At 43.7% G+C, this 18,469-nt stretch overlaps 1 protein-coding gene and 1 long non-coding RNA gene across 2 annotated transcripts; both read left to right on the top strand.

Moving 5' to 3' along the window:
* Positions 1-616: 616 nt before the first annotated feature.
* Positions 617-6,053, top strand: emc8 (ER membrane protein complex subunit 8). The gene is made up of 5 exons (XM_042340206.1): positions 617-1,197; positions 1,964-2,040; positions 2,942-3,011; positions 3,855-3,949; positions 4,423-6,053. The coding sequence occupies exons 1-5, from the start codon at positions 946-948 to the stop codon at positions 4,580-4,582; spliced, it is 654 nt and encodes a 217-aa protein (XP_042196140.1). The 5' UTR covers positions 617-945; the 3' UTR covers positions 4,583-6,053.
* Positions 6,054-15,684: 9,631 nt separating this feature from the next.
* LOC103175924 lies at positions 15,685-18,469 on the top strand. The gene is made up of 3 exons (XR_487550.2): positions 15,685-15,745; positions 16,717-16,877; positions 17,755-18,469. It is a non-coding gene; the product is annotated as an uncharacterized LOC103175924 (long non-coding RNA).

Raw genomic sequence — 18,469 nt, 5'->3', positions numbered from 1 at the left:
TATTCCACAAAGTAGTAATTATAGTATGTTTTTGTTGGACCATGTGTGGAAAAAAAACACCTTTGGGCAAAAAATCAATTATTACATTTTTAATTTTAATCTGCGAAAACACTCCCTCGGCGTCGGGGGCAACAATCCCCCAAATAAAACGGATGACTCGCTCCATGATTCGCTCGGGGGGGGGGGGGGTGGACGCTGCCGGGCGCAAACCTGGCTGCCGCGTCTCGCCGCCCCCCCGCAAGAAAAAAAGACCACCACCACGCGAGCGGCTCCGCTCGACGGTACATCCCGCGCAGCGCTCGTGAGCCGTCTCGGCGACGTGTGTGTGTAAAAAAAAAAGGGGGCGCTTTACCAATTGCAAGGATTATTATCATCATCATCATCATCATCATTACTTTTGGGTTACTATTTAATTGACTTGAGGGGTGGTGTGTGGGGGGGGGGGAGGGAGAGGTGTGTGTATATGTGGGGGTGTAGCTACCAAACATATTTTAATTGCTGACCAACCCTAAAAGTTGGGTGGAGGAGGAGGAGGAGGAGAAGAAGAAGGAGGAGGAGGAGCCCTCCCGCCCGCCTGCTTTTCCGCCCACCCGCCCGCCCGCGTGGCTTTCCAGGGGGAGCGGTTGAGGGTGAAACAAGCGTCGTGGTCGTCGTCGTCGCCGCCGCCGCTGTGGTGTGTTTCTTCTTTACGGCACTCGCTTTACGGCAGCGAGGCCCGGGGCACCGGAGCGAAGCCTCGGGGCGGATTTTTTCTTTCTTCTTCTTCTTCTTCTTCGAGGAGGGAAGGGAACGGCCTCCTCGAGCGACCCGCCGGAGGGAGAGAGGGAGGGAGTGTGAGAGAGAGTGAGAGAGAGAGAGATAGAGAGAGAGAGGGCCCTGGAATGAGCCTCGGCCTGTGATTTCGAGGTGTGCGGGTGGTGGTGGGGGGGGAAGGCGGCCCCAGCGATGCCCGACTTCAGGCTGACCACCCAGGCCTACTGCAAGATGCTGCTCCACGCCGCCAAGTACCCGCAGTGCGCCGTCAACGGCGTCCTGGTGGCGGAGAAGCTCAAGAGGAAAGAGGCGCAGAGCCATGGCCAGGGCCAGGGCCAGGGTCAGGCCCCCGGGCCGGGCCGGGCCGTGCTGTGTGTGGACTGTGTGCCCCTCTTCCACGGCACCTTGGCCCTGGCGCCCATGCTGGAGGTGGCCCTGACTCTGGTGAGACACGGGGGGGGTGGTGGGGGGGGGGGGAGAGGGGGCTTTGCTGGCCTGTGACTCTCCCCCCCACCCCCCCCCCACCACCCCCGCTCATTCCCTGATAATTCCCCCCCACCCCATTTCCCACCTGATCATTTCCTCCCACCCCCTCTCCCCCCACCCTCCCTCCACCCCCTTCTCTCCCCCCACCCCCCTCCCTCCCTCTCTCCCCACCCCCCTCCCTCCCTCTCCTCCCACCCCCCTCCCTCCCTCTCCCCCCCACCCACCCCCTTCTCTCCCCCCACCCCCCTTCTCTCCCCCCACCCCCTTCTCTCCCCCCACCCCCCCTCCTTCCCTCTCCCCCACCCCCCCTCCTTCCCTCTCCCCCCACCCCCCTCCCTCCCTCTCCCCCCACCCCCCTCCTTCCCTCTCCCCCCACCCCCCCTCCCTCCCTCTCCCCCCACCCCCCACCACCGACAGTTTTCTCCTTCCCTTCCACTCCCCCCCCCCCCCCACACACATTCCCTGATAATAATTCCTGACACTCGTTTGACTGACACTTACCTTTCTCTCCCCCTCCCCCCACCCCCCGCCCCCGCCCGTCACCCCCCCCCCCCCCATTCACAACACTCGGCGCCGATCCCTCGCGAAACCCTTTGCAACGTTTCGACGTCCCGAACAAACGCCGTAGTATTGAACGCGATTGTTACGAACGGCCGCGCGGATGATCCGCGCGTTTCATTCATCGCGGTTTCTTTCCCGTTGCTTTCCTCTCCCGTCCTTTCAGGTCGATTCGTGGTGCAAAGAAAATAGCTACGTAATAGCTGGATACTACCAGGCAAACGAGCGTCTGAAGGACACCAGGTGTGAATACTTTGTTGTGGGTTATTTTAAACCAAAGGGTTGGAAGAGAAAATATCCCGCCACACCGCACGCCGAGTGAGAGGGGAAGCAACAAGCGCTCTTCCGAATGCTAGTCCTGGAATCCCTGCCTCGCATTGTGTCGCAGCAGTCTGAAGCGACTTGTTTTCCGGTGTTCCTTGTGCCTGCTCTGGTGGTGCATCTGAAATCAGGAATTAGAGCGAGCGAGAGTGAGAGAGAGCGAGAGAGTAGAAAGATGAAGAGCGCAAACTTGTTTTTCGTAGCGTCTCACAGCACAATGTGTTCATGAACGCAACACCCCTCATCAAAGAGAAAAGAGGTTTAATTTAATTGCTCGCAGAATGACCTTAATATTGTCCTCACGTGCCCTTGAGTTTTGGTTCAAATACTGCTCGCCGAAGATTCATTAACTGTTATGGTTTATATTAACTCTGCAAGTGATCTATCTAGCCAGAAGGGTTTGGGATAATTTCTTGAAACATGTATCACCCTGCGTCAGTGGCAACACGGTAGTGCAGGGTTAGTGTTGCTGCCCCTCCATCATGGAGCGGTAAATACTCTTGTAAATTGGACCTTCCTGTATCCTCTTGTTCATTTGAGTGTTGTTGGTGTCGGATTCATGTGTCACTTGGGGCCATCTTGCAGGTGTAGCTGGAAAATTATTACAATGGTTCAAAAGTTATGCAACCCACAGTCCCCCGGAGTGTTTTAGTTCAGTACTGACATAAACATAAAGTGGCAGATTGGAGGTCAAGTGTGGCAATCGCCTATCCTGAAATTCTTTGATGAACGTAAGAAAAGATACAGACAGTGACTGATGATGTGCTGATCACGTTTGCTTCAGGAGCATTTATTGTTGAATTTTATCCCCCTCTTTCCTCAGCCCAAATCAGGTTGCTGAAAAGGTGGCTTCTCGGATTGCAGAGTCCTTCAGTGATGCTGCGCTAATCATGGTATGATTTTGCTGAAACTGACCCCTGTTACTGTCAGGAGCACAAGAAGCTTCAAAATAGGCTGGGAAGCCCGATAACTCTCCCGGTCTATTTATACTCCATTTTGAGTGACAGTTCAGTGTTACTTGAGCTATTCAGAGCTAAATGTATAGTGAAACTCCGCTTTCCCAAACCTGCGCCAGCAGATGGTGTCAGGGGGGAATCGACACAATCAGTAGCTGTGTAAATCCTGTTACACCACAGCAAGTTTCCATTGCTCTTTTAGACTTCAGACTAAGTTTAAAAACCTTTGGGTCTTTCCATGGACTCATCTTATAGAGCCACTTGCACTAGAAATTCCTATTCCAAGTGCATATCAAAAACTTTGCTGCAGTTAATACTAACAATAATAATCCTTTCATTTTATATAGCGCCTTATTAAGTCCTTCAGACGTCTCAAAGCGTTTCACAGAATATACTGTAAAGTGGATTGACCGTAAAAATAGTTAACAAACAGGGCAGAGGATCTCCCTTGACATTGAATTCAAATAACCGTGGGTATCTGATTCTGATGGGGAGCCAAGCCAATTAGAGTTGCGTATATCGAATATATTTTTCAATGCCAACGCAGAAACCTGGAGTTGTCAACAGCTTCTTGTTCTTGCTTTTATACATATATATTCATTTGTTGATTTAGCCCTTCCTGTTTTGGGTCTTCGCACCCATTGTACCTCTCTTTGCCCAAGAAGGTAAATGCTTTACTCACTGCCAGGACTTTGATAGTAAGCTGTGTAAACCGCTTGCTGGAAATGGGTAAGAGGAAATAATGTATTGTTCATCTCTGACTGTGCATCTATATTTTAGGTGGATAATCATAAATTTACCATGGAGTGTAACGAACAGTCAATCATAGTATATGAGCACCATGACAACAAATGGCGCTGCACAGACCCAAATACGTGAGTACTGTATACACTTTCCCTCAACGTTTATTCAGTGCAGGGGAAAGTAGAACTGGCTTCCACAGTTTGTACACATTTAGCAGGAAAGACCACTCACTAGATAATGTTTAGTGGAATACACTCTGCTTAAAGGGTGAGGTGTACTGTGGTTTGATTTTAATATAAATAATAATAATAATCCTTGCATTTGATATAGCGCCTCATCACGTCATTGAGACATCTCAAAACGCTTCACAGAATATACTGTAAAGTGGATTGACTGTATTTTGTGGGCGAAATGCCACGGCTTTTTGGTGGGCCAGCAAAATAAATGTTGATTGAATATTTCTTGATTTATGGGGTAAATCTTTGCTAATTTGTTCTTTCTATGATTATTTTGTTGGCCAACCAAAAAGGTCGGTTTGAGGTTAAAAAATGCAGGAAGCTTGAGATGGATCTGAATGCAACGTGTGTGCTTTTCATTTTTGTAGCGATTTCTGTGAAGACTGGTCAGAGGTGCAGCGAATCGCAGCCTGTCTGCTAGAAAGCAAATCCTACGACTCTTTAGTGGATTTTGATAACCATCTGGATGATCTGCGGAATGACTGGACAAACCCAGAGATCAACAAAGCTGTTCTCCACCTCTGCTGAAACCTCTTCCTTCCTACAAAAGCATTTCAAGGCATTTTTCAATAGATGGGAGCCACGGATCGCGTACGGCTGTAATGAGCATCCCTTTATGAATGTGAAGTCTTAAGCGGTAAAAATCAAACGGGCGGAATTGTTACTCTCACGCACCAGTGTCCGCGTGCCAAGATCCAATGTTCTGAAAGAAAGCGAATTGTTTCGAGCCTGATATTAAGCCATGGATCAATTGATCTCGACCCAATTGTTAATTGTTGAGGTTGATTTTCACCGTGAAAATTATTAAGAAAAAAACATGTTACGGTCACGATCCAAATATTCTTGGCCCCCAATTGTGGTATGAATCTGATTAACTGCACGTATCGAATCAAACTTACAATAACCGAGTTGTTGACCATTAGCTAACGACCAGTCTTTTATGATCATAGTTCATTTTTATTTGATAATTTACTTTATTTAAAAGAGTCATTCAAATCCTGTGTGTGTGATACGATAAGATCAATAACAATTAATCCCCTTTTTTAAAAAAAATTGTATCTCAAAAAGCAATACCATTTGTTGGACATTTGTTTAAATCTTGAGTTGATGTATTTCTTCCAAGTGCTGTTACACAGCTGTGTTTCGTTTTCTCCCTTTGCTAAAACAGTTGACTTCAATTTGCGTTTAGCACGAAACGTTTGATACGGACCCAACAGAAGCCTTGATACATGTCATTTAATACCACGCTAAGCCAAGAGCTTATAAATCGAATTTGTGATGACACCTTTTTGGATTGTTAGTGTACAAATTATTAAAAGATGTGCATATAACAGTCTCTTAACCCAGGCTCCTCGGATGGCTCCAAAAGTTTGTTCATTGAGTGGTGTTGTAGTTCCTTATCTGCTGTGAGTTGGCTGGACTCAGTTATAGTAGCTCTGGGGTTGGGTGTCATGGTTGGTCTAAGCGCTCCAAGTGAAGAATGGTTAAAACCAGCCAGAATTCATGCTCCCTCCCTGTGACTATCCACTGAACCTTGCTGGAGGTGCAGATGTACAGCCATTGGATTAAGATGGGTTACAGGGCTCAGCTGTGACACCCCTTACGCACAGTTTAATAGACTTGTGGCATTCGTTGTAAAGATTCACAGGTGTGAAGGCCACCCAGGAGAGGTAACCAGAGGATGACCAATAGAGAGAATATTAGTGGTCAAATTAATATTAGAACTGGAGCCTCTCCAATATCTATAATAATCTTTCACTTTTGTTTGATTTTGTATTCATGTGTTTAGGTCTGTTACTGTAAGATTTTCCAATCAAATTAGCGGAAATAAATCCATGTGCCCTAATAGTTTGCAGATAGCTGTAAATGAACATAGTTCTTGGTGGTGGTGGTGTGATTTATCGAACGAAAATGTAACAAATCAAATAGAGATTGCGATGAAATATGTATATACAGGTGATTGATTTTTAGTTTCAAATTAAATACTGAAAAAGATCCATCCCAGGAACAAGAGAGTCATTTTTATATCAGTCAAGAGATTTCTCATGCAAGCTATTTATTCCATCAGCTAGCCTGTGTGCCTGCTTGCTCCTCTACAGAATTAAGTGTCTTGAGTGTAGTTTGAACAAAGAGCAAATGGTTAACTGAACCTTTTTTTTGCCCGTAAAGCTTCATTGAACAAACCTTTTTGGTATGAAATTGTTTTGAATACCTTCTATTAAGAAGCATTCGTTCAGGGTCACGTCAGCCTGCAAGGGAAAATGCCAGAACACAGTTGATACCTTGAATTTATTACCTGCCATCCAAGAGCTGAGATTGCAGCTTTCAAAATAAGGACCATTCGCCCACCTTTGGAATCTCTGTAATTCTAATGATAAATGTCATGCAGTCAAATGGAGAAGTGTGTAAAACAGTGGATTATTGCTCAAATTACAGGATTGCGAAAAAAAAACACAAAACTGTTCTCGAATTTTTCTGCTGAATTTCTACTACGTACTTGCATTTCTCAAAAGTTTATTATTTGTGTAGGTTTTTATTATTTGTGTACCTCATTAGTTCCTTAAACTGAGCCTTGAACCTTTACCTGAAGAAATTAGCAACCTTAAAGAAATTCAGAGTGGTGAGGCTTGACACTTGTGAAATAGTACTAACAATAATGTTTTACAATGGAAAACTGACTAGGAGCATATTCCTCTTAGAAAAATGGGCAATAGCGATCTTGCAGCCAAAAGAAAAGCCTGTTAAATGAAATGATGGGATGGTTGCATGATAATTGCATGGGGAACGCAGAAATGCGAGACAGATAAAGTGTCAGAAATGGGGATCAGGAATGTACTCACGGGTCATTACAGTGGCAGTGGAGCCATCGTTTTAAAGGGTTAAAAAAAAAGTGCTCCTTAACTTTGTGTATCATCAGCTGGAAACTGAGCAGAATGCAAACATGCACTTGAATTAAAACATGTGGTTGGCATTGATACTCAGTGCTAAATTAAAAATGTGATGAGGTATTAAACTCTACTGAAATGGGTTAAGCCCGTCATATCTCCTTGTAATGCCCCTGCTGCCCCAGGCAAGAGGACAGTAACTGGTTTGTTCTGAGGCCCCCACTCAACTGGCACATGGCGGAGTCTTGGTTTCTCCTCCCAACCCCCCACCCCACCCCCGAGTGATGTACTTGTACTTGAGGCTTTTTTCCCATCAGATTATAACACTGTAGTTAAGTGGTTGAACAACCTCTGTGAGTGAGTGTGAACCTGTGTACCACAATTAACAAAACAGTGCATGCCCCGCTCCACACAACCCGTTTTGCTCTTTTTCAAGACAACTATCTCACCTAGGACCAGATATTTGATGGGAGAAAATATAAAAGTTTTTCTAGTGATTAGATATTTGATGGATACTAAAAATCGCTTGGGTGAGCGTCTTCTAATATATCCAACTTAAGTTAAAAATAAATTGACCACCCAAATTATATAATGGGTAATTTGACCTGGCATCGTCCACACACAATTTGATTATTGGGCAAGAACATTAAATCTGCACAATACAAGAGGCTTTTAGACATCGCTCCTAATTGCATCTAATCTAGCCAACAATGTCAGGTCAATAGGATGTGGAATGTAAAAGGACTGTTCTCTGAAGGCACATTGGGAAGAAATTCCACCTGGGTCTAAATTTGCTCTATATATGTAACATTTCAGAGTAACCAAATTTGCCAAATTTCTGGAATACAGCCTTAACTTTGAGGCCTGTTTTCTGTAAGTTTCTTTTAAGAACTACACAAAAGCAGCTTCAAAGTCAATTCAACAATTTTCCCAAGTGTGGATGCTTGAAAATGCTACTGTAACATAAATAAGAGTAAATCGAGATCCTGTTGCAGTTTCTCCCCAATTCTCGGAGAATTGTGTGTTCACTTTAATCTGAATCTAAGCCATCCCATACTCGGATGCAAAAAGTCATATATTCCATTCTTTGCCTTGCTCTTCACCCACCCTTAAACATAAATTCCATTTATTAGTCCTACATTTATTTATGAGTAACAGTAAGGAAAGGAGCTAATAGTGCTGCTGTGTGCCATTTGGCACCAGCTTTTTAAAGGGAGAATTTCTGTTTAAATCTGGTATAAAGTGGCAGGTCAAACAGTACCTCAAACAATTTCGTGCATGATTTAGAAAAGGTTTTGCTATCCCCCTCCCCCCATAAGATTAACCACAACATTGGACTAAACTTATTACACTGAACAAGATATTGTACACAGAAAAAAAATGACTACATGTGTAAGATTACTCACTGCCCTGAATCCGAATCCAAATCTCTGGCAATGGCTTGCCTTGGGACTTAGCCTTTTACTGAATCCTGCCTGTCCCCTCCTGATTCAATCCCCAGGCACTTTCATGTAGGTTACCAAGTGGCAGTACAGTATATTGGACTATGTTGCACTATAATGCTTTCCAGTCCAGCAAGATAGATTGGTGGTGGCAGCGAGGAGGGACATAGTTGGTGGTTGTGAGTTGGATGTGGGGAGGGGAGAAAGCACAAAAGTGAAAAATACAACACTAAATATTTCTAAATTGCTATCAATAAATATTTTTTGTGAAACTTCAGGGAACAGCCACTGTTCTAACCTGCATCTTTCAAAAGACAGAGGTCGTGACTTAACGTTTTTAAGAGGTCACTGGTTGCACATGCCCATTGCTCGGGTCTAATAACAGTCAGGGTGTGGGGCTTGTTTGTAATGTGTTAATATGTTGTCATTTTTAACACTTGTAATAAAACCTCTCTTAAAAAAAAACTGATGAAAATGTTGGCAAGTTTGTACAGTATTCTGAGTGAAACAGATAATTCTGCGCGACAAAATGATGGGTTCATTATTGAACAGCGGTCAGCTTTATGGGGGACTCAGAGATGTTCAATGTCGCTGGAACTGTACTGCAGCAAAAGAACAAAAAGAATGAAATACCTTCGGGGAAAAAGGAAGAAAACGAGATATTTGTCAGGAGAAGGCAGAAACATTCAACGTCTCTGGCAAGTGTTATTAACCAAGAATTGTGACTTGCAGCTAATATTTAGGCTTCCTCTCATTGGAGTGTTTTGAGCAGCCAGAGTGTCTGACATATCAGAACTCTTGTGTCATGCTTAAGAGTATCCAGACCACACTACTGAGAATCCCCTGTATCTGTGCAGAAGTTTACATTTGCCTGAAAGCACTGAATCGCTGGAGGGAAGCACCCTGCTCATCCTAATCCCAGAAATCACGATGGGTTTCCCAGCTCTGAACAAAGTGGAGTCCTGTAGTGTACTGATCAGAGCATTCACCTTGCAAGCGAGAGGTCCTGGGTTCGATCCCCGGGCAGGGCTAAACATTAAGCAAGTTTCCTTACTCCACAAGCCTGTTTACCTAGCAATAAGTAAGAACCTGGTTGTTAGTCGATTGGCGGATCGCTTTTCCGGGGGTAAAAATTCCTTCAAAAAATAATAATAATTTGCTTACTCAATCCATGACGGTTTGTGGGACACTGCTGTGAGAAATTGGCTGTCGTGTTTCACCCACAAAGCATGCCGTCAATTTACTTTAAGGTATAGTTTGTGAAGCGCTTTGAGACGTCTCAAACAAGTGATAAGGCGCTATATCAAATGCAAGAATTATTATGATTATGATTAAAGTAGCACTGGTGCGGGGAATGGAACCATTGTATCAACGGAAAAACCGTACACATCTCCTGAGCAACAAAGTTTTCCAAATATTTAGGACATCTTAGACTTCAATCTCATATAACTTCTAATAAAAGTGATTACCTTTCTTTGACCTCCTGTAACAAAACTGTTTATATCAAAAAAAAGTTAGTGTCATGAATCACTGAGAACTGTTGCCAGCAAGATCCCAAACACAGCAATGGAAGGAATTTGGAGGTGGGGAGAAATATTGGCCAGGATATCAGCAGAACTTGCTGCTCTTCATCCAAATACTGACACGGGAGTCAAAAGCCATATCAATCTGTAAGAAGTAACCCTTAACAATGGAAAGAAAAAAAACACTGCCAACTTTGGAAATCAGACATCCAGTTCATATCAATATAAATAATAATCCTTTCATTTAATATAGTGCCTGTAACATCAAAATGTCTCACAGGTAATCACTGTAAAAGTCAGTGACTGAGTGTACCTTTGTGGATGAGTACGACAGCCGATTCGCCCATAAAATGTCCCACAAAGAGCCAAGTGAATGATCAGTTTATCTGGAGGATTGTTGGCCTGCAGTATCCCGGGTCCTTTCACATCAAATCAAACACACAAAATATTAAAGATCCCATAGTTAAGGATCATGTCCAAAAAGTTAACCTATTTGCTTCTTTCATTTCCATTCCATCCAGTAAACTGTTGACATTTCAGTGGCTGGCACCCACTTGACACCACTTTGCTAAGATTTAGCAAATCATTTACCACTTGTCAGCTGGTTGCCTACAGGACTCTTGTGATCCTTTTTAACAGAACAGTAACAGTGATGTTTTAACAGTGACTTTTCTAAACTCATCAGCAGTTCCCCGGAATACTGTGGACCTGCCTGGCTCGGAAACCGGACTACCGAGACCGCCACAGAGGGCTAGCTCGATTCCAACATTGACCTTGGTGCCAGTTCAGTTCCAGGAATACCCCGCTTGAGGAGCAACAGGCAAGTGCAACAAACTCATTTCTTTGCATGCAAGACTTGCGCGGAGTAAAGAGAATGTCTTAGGAGGATTTGAAGATCTCCATAAAAATATCATGGTACAGTATACTGGTGAATATCCACTATATCTCCGGGCTAACCGTTATAACCATATATGTCACACTGGGCACTGGATGTGTGCATTAGTTACATTCACTTTAAGATTCCCCCTTAATGTATGTATCCTTTTATTAATCAAGGCATTGTGACCGTAATGTGCTCGGTGCTTTTTTAAATGCTCCAGCCCGCCTCTTGCAGAAAACAAGGAGGAGATATGGATCTTTGCAATTTCCTATAAAGTACGGACAAGATGACCTGTGGTGGTGCCCTATTACATGTCTGTTGCAACTTCTGTGCAACATAAAACATTTTACTGCCTATAATTCCTCGTGTGCTTTCAATCTGTGCTTCCAGTTTTTGACTACAGGAAATATTCTTTGCTCTCATCTCTCTCTTTTTGGGTGGGGGGGGTTGAGTTTCTTGTAAATACAAAATGTGCATTAGGGCACATGGATTTATTTCCACGAATTTGATTTGAAAACCTTATAGTAATAGACCTCAACGCACGAATACGAAATCAAACAGCCACAACAGATAAAACAGCCATGGTTCCCTCAAGCCCATCTATCCCCTGACCCTATCCTGAAATCCAACCCCATTATCACCGATCTACCCCTCCTGACTCCATCTCGGGTGCAAACCCTTCACTGTCCAGTGCCTTGGGACATCCTCCCAACATGAAAGGTGCTATATAAATGCAATTTGTTGTTGCTGTTGATTTCAGCAGGATTCGCGATCCAGCTCCTTTGACATCATCCCCAAAACAGAGCTGAAAGTGCATAAAAAGTAAAAAAGTTCCTTTTTTTCACAAAAGAAAAGAAAATCTTCTCGTGCGTTTTGTATTCTGCGTGCTGCGAAGATAAGTTCCTTGATGGAAAACATTTGCTACGCAGGAAGGGAAGCCGTGGGTAGCCATGGTAATTCACTGCCTTGTCTTAAAACCCGCAGCCAACACCTGGGAGCGCTCCGATCAGAAAAACAAGAATAAAGAGAGAGAGAGACACACGCACACACAAAAATGTTTATACAGACTGGTCTAAATTTACAATGTTTGTAATAGCTAAAAAGGAAGCCAAATTCACTCAGTGTCTGTTCCTGCTCCAGTTCCTGTTTGGCTCTTATGAGATATCTGAAAGAATGACATGTTTGGAAGTGAATTACTCCTAGATCAAACGCTCGGTCGAAGTTGGGGTTTAAGGCACTTTCAGCGTACCCAATGCTTTTACAGTAAACTCCTGATAACCCGACCCTGACTTTAACTTGTCACTGCCACGTAAGTCATTGGCCGCATTTATTTATGTACATACACCTAACTCACCACTTCTGATAACTTGTCATTGAGCACTTTTCCTCAGAGCGATGAATTATCAGGACTTTACTGTAACTGACTTGCAAGCGCTTGATGTTAATACTTGTGCATAAATGAACAGAGAAATGTTCCAACCCAGCTTGATTTTCAGAGGAAAAGAAAGTTGTAAAACGGGTTACACTGCGATCCAATATAGCCTGTAAAGTAAACGATCAGGCCATTTCTGTACCTTTCTTTACAATCCTTGTTAAAGCTTTTTTTGCATAGACCAGTGCTATTGGTGCTATAACCAATGCTATTTATCTCACGGATGTAACACTTTAAATAAATACGTAGCATCAATACAACAGGACAAACCTTTTCCAACTGCTCCTTATAAGTGAAGTGCGGAAATGGACTTAACAGTAACAATCTTGATGCATTCCAAATGTCTCCACATCAACATTACCCCTGGCTTCAAAATCAAAGCTAACTCCAGACACCCAAAGCCATAGATCAACGCATTGTTTTATTTGAGTGAACACTTTTTTCAAAGCTATTTTTTTTTGTTGGTGAAGGCGCCGACACCATCAGCATCCAAGGCTGCACTCTCCACCTCTCAAAGCCAGTCAGGAACCTCGGCGTTTTGTTCGACCCTGGGCTGTCCTTTCTCCCTCACATCCGCACCACAACTGGCACCGCCTTCCATCACCTCCGGAACATCGCCAGATTACGGCACTACCTCACCCCTCACGCTGCTGAAACCCTGGTCCACGCCTTTGTCACCTCAAGGCTGGACTATGGGAACTCTCTCCTCACCGGCCTTCCCGCCACCTCCCTCCACACTGCAGGTCATCCAGAACTCTGCAGCTTTATAAATGGAATCTTCTTGTTGTTGTTGTTGTTGTTGTTGTAAGTGATCCTCTATCTTTTTAAGCTTACTTTTCTCTCCTTACTCGTTACTCTGGGCTCACCAGGTTCTGCGCCAAGTCTGGCCAAGAGGGAGGGCAGCCAGCATTGTTCTAGTGCTATTCTCAACGAAGAGTGATATGCACACATGATGAGATATACCTGTTTTTGCCCTCTATCAGCTCCTGCCAATCGCTGGCAGCTCTGATCAGACTCTCCGCACATTGGGTACAGTACAGTCTCTTCGCTGCCAGGCTGCCCATCCAACAAGCATGCTAGATATGAACTTCAAACCAAAATGCTACAAAGGGAATTAAACCCTCAAAGCGGCTTCTCTATGTGCCCCCAGGAGTCAAAATTACTGAGGTGCATGATTCCAAACAAAGTAACATGCAGTGCGTTCCAGGCAAGGAACAAGTCTGAGGTTTGATTTATTACCAATTCAACCCATGTATTTCGCTGTTGGCACACATTCTAGAGCGTGTTATCCTTTCTAATACGTAGAGGGCATTATTCTTTATCACACACGAAGCTTGTTATCATTTGAATTTGTATAGAGGGCATTATTCTTTATAACACACAGAGACTGTAATTCTTAATAATAGATACGCATCACTTTTTTTTATACAGAATTGTTTTGGGGTGGGAAGTGTTTGGCCAATAAGGGTTCTGTGAATGGACAGGAATAGAAAGCCAACTCCCCCTTACGAACCCATCACACAATTGAGGCAGGTCATATATTAAGCACAGCCTGACTCCACTCATGCTGACTCCTTGTTGCAGAGTATTTGTGTTTCTACTGTTGTTAGTAACACAGTTACAGAATGGATCCACTGTTGTGAGTGGTGTACACCTCACCGGTTTGAAAAAGATGTTCAATGTTTGGTTCTGCTCACAAAACAATGCGTCCTTTATGAGTTGCGAAATTTTAGAACAATTCTTAAGAACAGTCTTAAGTTAGATTTCTGCAGGCGTCTTCTGTAAAGCCAACAGAAAATCTAAATTAATCCAAATGAAAACAAAATTTCCCCACTTCTGCAGTCTCCTTCAGACAATGATCCTGTGATTAAAACCATGAAAAATGTCAACTCTTGACTGTCTTGGGACATCCTCCTGAGGTGAAAGGCGCCATACAAATGCAATTTGTCGTTGTTGTTGTTGGGCGCCTGATGTGCACATATACTCACGGATGTTTTACCTGGAGATATTAAACAACAACAACAAATTACATTTGTATAGCGCCTTTCACGTCGGAGCTGGAACCTAAGCTGATCTTTGCCATCCCCAAGATTAGGGTTAGCCACTAAAATTTACGACAGTATAACTCTGCAGCTGAGATCAGCCAACCAGGCTCGGACCGCAAACCAAACATGGGATCTCTCAATGCATTAACTTTACTAAATGGGATATTTACCAATACAGCATTATACTACCCAAGTGAAGTGGCAATATAAATTGTTGTTGATGTTTTATTGAACCATCTCATGTCTTTGTTAAAAAGGACTATGTTTCGGATTCCGCTCCTCACATTACCTCATTAGCATGGATCGTTACCTACAATAGTAAACTCGCTGCTCTGTTGTTTAAACTTGCTACGACGCTGACTTGAGTTACATCTGTTTAGATTAGCCGAGATGTAGAATTCGCTTCTGAAGTATATCACTCCTTATTAGGTCCTTGGTGAGTTTGGTATCAGGGCTAGAAATTGGCGAGACAGCATATTGGAACCTCTGTTTCCTACTGAGGACCATCAACCGTCTGTGTTCCTCTGTTGAAATATTCCACACAGCATTGCTGCATCTCCTCCAGGTCAATCCGGAATCAAAAGACATTTAAAGCATCAGCTGTCATCACTTTACACAAGATAGGTTCAGGTGATGAAGGCCATTTAACCCCATTTGATTTCACTCTTCCAGTATATCAGCCTGACTGTCTTCTCATCACTCCTCATCACATGGCTATAACCATCCTTCCTGATAATGTGTTCCAGCTGTTGATTGCACTCTGTATAACAAAATACTTCCAAGATGCCTAGCCGGTAGTTGTCCTACTCAATACTGAACCTGTGCCCTCTTGTCCTGCTCGATATCTAAGGACTGCTACCTTGGTCATTCCTCATAACTGATCCCTTTAATGTAGAGTAAGGAAACTTGCCCTAAGGTTTCTCCCTGACCGGGAATGGAACCCAGGTCCTCTCGCAGGCGAGGCAAGCGCCCTAACCACTATGCTACAGGACTCCATTTAGCCTCGAGAACACCAACAACAACAACATTACATCACATTTGTATAGCGCCCTTCACGTCGGGAGGACACTAAGACCAAGTTGCATTTGAAGCCCCTCCAGGAAAGGAAGGTTCAGGAGAAGTAGAAACAGGCAACATATGCAGACTTCCAGTTGACTGATAACCAATACAGGTTTTGTGAAATAATGGACAACTCCCTGGGAGGGTACAGGGTGATTAAATCCAAGTTGTTGCACAAGGTCTGAGGTCATCTTCGTTTGAACCGGAGCTATTACATGAACAGAATGACACAAGGAGATATATTTTGAATGAATTTGCCAATGAATACAAAACAAATCTACTTTATCCTATTACGAATATTATTTATGGTGTTGCACAAGAGGGCGTGTAAAAACACGTGCAGTAACTAAGTCATTCAGAGAAAGAAACGTCAAAATAAGTTGCTTTCAGAATTGATCCTCGAAGGGGAAAGATTTTCTTTAAAGGTAAAGCAAGTTCTTCGCTCTTTTTGTCCTTGATTTGACATAAAATGTGTTTTTCTTATCTCGAGTTTAATTCGTAAAAAACTCTATCCTGGCACATGGGGGGGGGGGGGGGATATATCAGTGTATACAGTATATACCTGTGTGTCTTCAGGATGTAGACAGAGGTTGAGACAGCTGTTAGCAGTCAGTGTGGAGTGTCTGTACTGTGTTCTGTGATGTAGCGTTTGGGAGTTAATGTGACATGTGTGTGTGTGTGTGTGCGTGTGTGAGAGATGCATGCGTGTGTTTGCATGTGACATGTACATGTGTGTGTCTGAGCTTCACGTCCCACAAACATACACAAGTCGCATTTCTTAGAAGTGTCCAGTTGTCTCTTTCAATTTCCATTCACCGAATTAGACAAACTTTAGACAAACTGTGTGTGGGTGTCTGTGTGTCTGTCTGTGTGTGTGTGTGTCTGCGTGTGTCTGTCTGTGTGTGTGTGTGTGTGTCTGTCTGTCTGTGTGTGTGTGTGTCTGACTGTGTGTGTGTCTGTGTGTGTGTGTCTGTCTGAGAAAATCACACACCATCTCTGGGGTTTTTATGTTTTAAATTCTCTGGTCTCTAAACCTTTTTTTTTTGCTCGTGTTTCCAGTTCGTTCAGAAGGCTGTGCTCCCTCTCTCCCTCTCTCTCTCTGTATGCAAAAGAGAGAGACAGACCTAGAAAGAGAGAGAGAAAATGATCTGGAATTTACTGTGTAAACCTGTCACCACGTTGTGTGTGTGTGTGTGGGTGTGTGTGTTCCTCAGGGGATTACTTACACTGACTGTATCTGACTTGGATCTTCCCCCTGATACCGTCTTCGCTTCTGCTGCTTCTTTTTTGTGTGTGGGATGTGTGTGTGTGTGGGGGGGTGTGTGGGGTGGGGGTGGGGGGGAGATATTCATTAAAAAAAACAGACGTGATCACAGGCAAAACAATTCCTCTACAGTCAGTCAGTGAGTGGAGTGAAGCGAATGGTCACTGGGACCACACGACTGGGGATCTCAGCCCTGAGTTACCAAAGTGAATCAGCTGAACCTTCTTCATTCAGAGTGTCTCAGCGCAAGTCTGAACAATGAGCCATGGGGCTTCGACATTCATGCCTGGGCGGTAAGTCATCCTAAACCAATCTGCCTCCTCACCCTTTACCTCTCCTTCTCTTTCTTTTTCTCTCTTTTTCTCTCTCTCTCTCTCCCTCTCTCTCTGCCATCAGTCTCTGTGACCAAAGAAAGGTTACCTGGGGTCACCTGTCTCACTGTTATCTCCTCCTCCTCCTCCTCCTTTGGATAAGATTCCTGTCTTGTCTCCCAAACCTACCCCCCACCCATCCAACTATTTAGTTATCCGATCGCTTCTTAAACCTTTGCTTTCCACGTGTGTGTTTTTTTATATAAAACAAAAACAAGTCCTACATTTGCAAAGTGCATGTCCAACTTTCTCTCTCTCTCTCTCTCTCTCTCTTTCTCGCTCATCAGTTAGAGATGTTCGTTATTTTGTTTGCAAAATACTTCTTTTTTTTAAAAAAAACTTAAAACTCACATAGGTTCACAACCATCTGCCACGTTGTCTTTAAATTGGTTGCACAATTTCCTGGAATTACACAACTCACCTAGAAAGGGAGATTCACTCTTAATAAAAGCAATAATAATATTCCTTGCATTTGACACGGCGCCTTATCACTTCTTCGAGGCGTCTCAAAACGCTTCACGGAGTATACTGTAAAGGGAAAGGACTGTATATTTTGTGGGCGAAATGCAACAGCAGCCAATTTGCGCACAGCAGAGCCCCATAAACAGTCGTGGATTAAGTGATCCAGTTATTATTTTTTTGAGTCAAATAAAAGTTCTCATCTTTGACATTAAACTCTGTAGCTTTACCTGAACATTAACTTAACAAAATTAATTCTCTTCAGGAAAGCTGGTTTGCAAAGACAAATTGAATACTGTGTATGATTTGGGAAACAATTGTTGTTTTGCCTTGTCTCCAGGTTGCAGCTTGTGTTTGCAAGGCGAGTACAATGAGAGAGGTCGTTCAGGGCAGAATCGCTTGAATATCCCTGATATAATCGTCACACCTCCCACCCCCACTGTGCTCTCAGCACCAGACGCCTCCAAACCTGCTGACAGGGAATCGCTGGTGGACGATAGTTACCGAAACAGATGTTAAATTGAGAAGAGATCAAGAGAGGGAGAGACAGCGAGCGAGAGAGAGAAAGAGAGGAGAGGAGACTGGAAAAATCCAGGCGAGCTCACATCAAAAACAAATACATCCACAGATTGAAACGGCGTTCACAGCAGGTTGCACACACGCCATCTGTCTTGTTTCACTTCGAATGCAAATGATAAACCTCACACAGATTTGATCTGTCAATCAGTTCTCTCTCTCTCTCTCTCTCTCTCTCTCTCACCCACTGAAGAAATGAAAAGTTTTGAACTTGTCGCACACACTTCTTCGCAAGATTGACTTGTTTGAGAATTTTTTCCCCACCACGTTAAGGATTTATTTTTTTATGTGTATGTATGTAACAAAAAAAAAGTGTTTTTTTTTAAAAAAATATTGTTTCTTCTTTCTACTGCTAGCAATGGGTTCCGTTGACTCAAAATCAATTCACACAGAGATCCTGGAGCACACCTGGTCTGGTTGAGTCTTGCAATAATAATAATAATAATAATAATTCTTGCATTTGATACAGCACCTTATCA

Source organism: Callorhinchus milii, unplaced genomic scaffold (genome assembly GCF_018977255.1).
Source record: "Callorhinchus milii isolate IMCB2004 unplaced genomic scaffold, IMCB_Cmil_1.0 Scaffold14, whole genome shotgun sequence".
Lineage (NCBI taxonomy): Eukaryota > Metazoa > Chordata > Chondrichthyes > Chimaeriformes > Callorhinchidae > Callorhinchus > Callorhinchus milii.
Note: the sequence above shows the minus strand (reverse complement) of the source record. Positions and strands in the feature narration are given on the sequence as shown.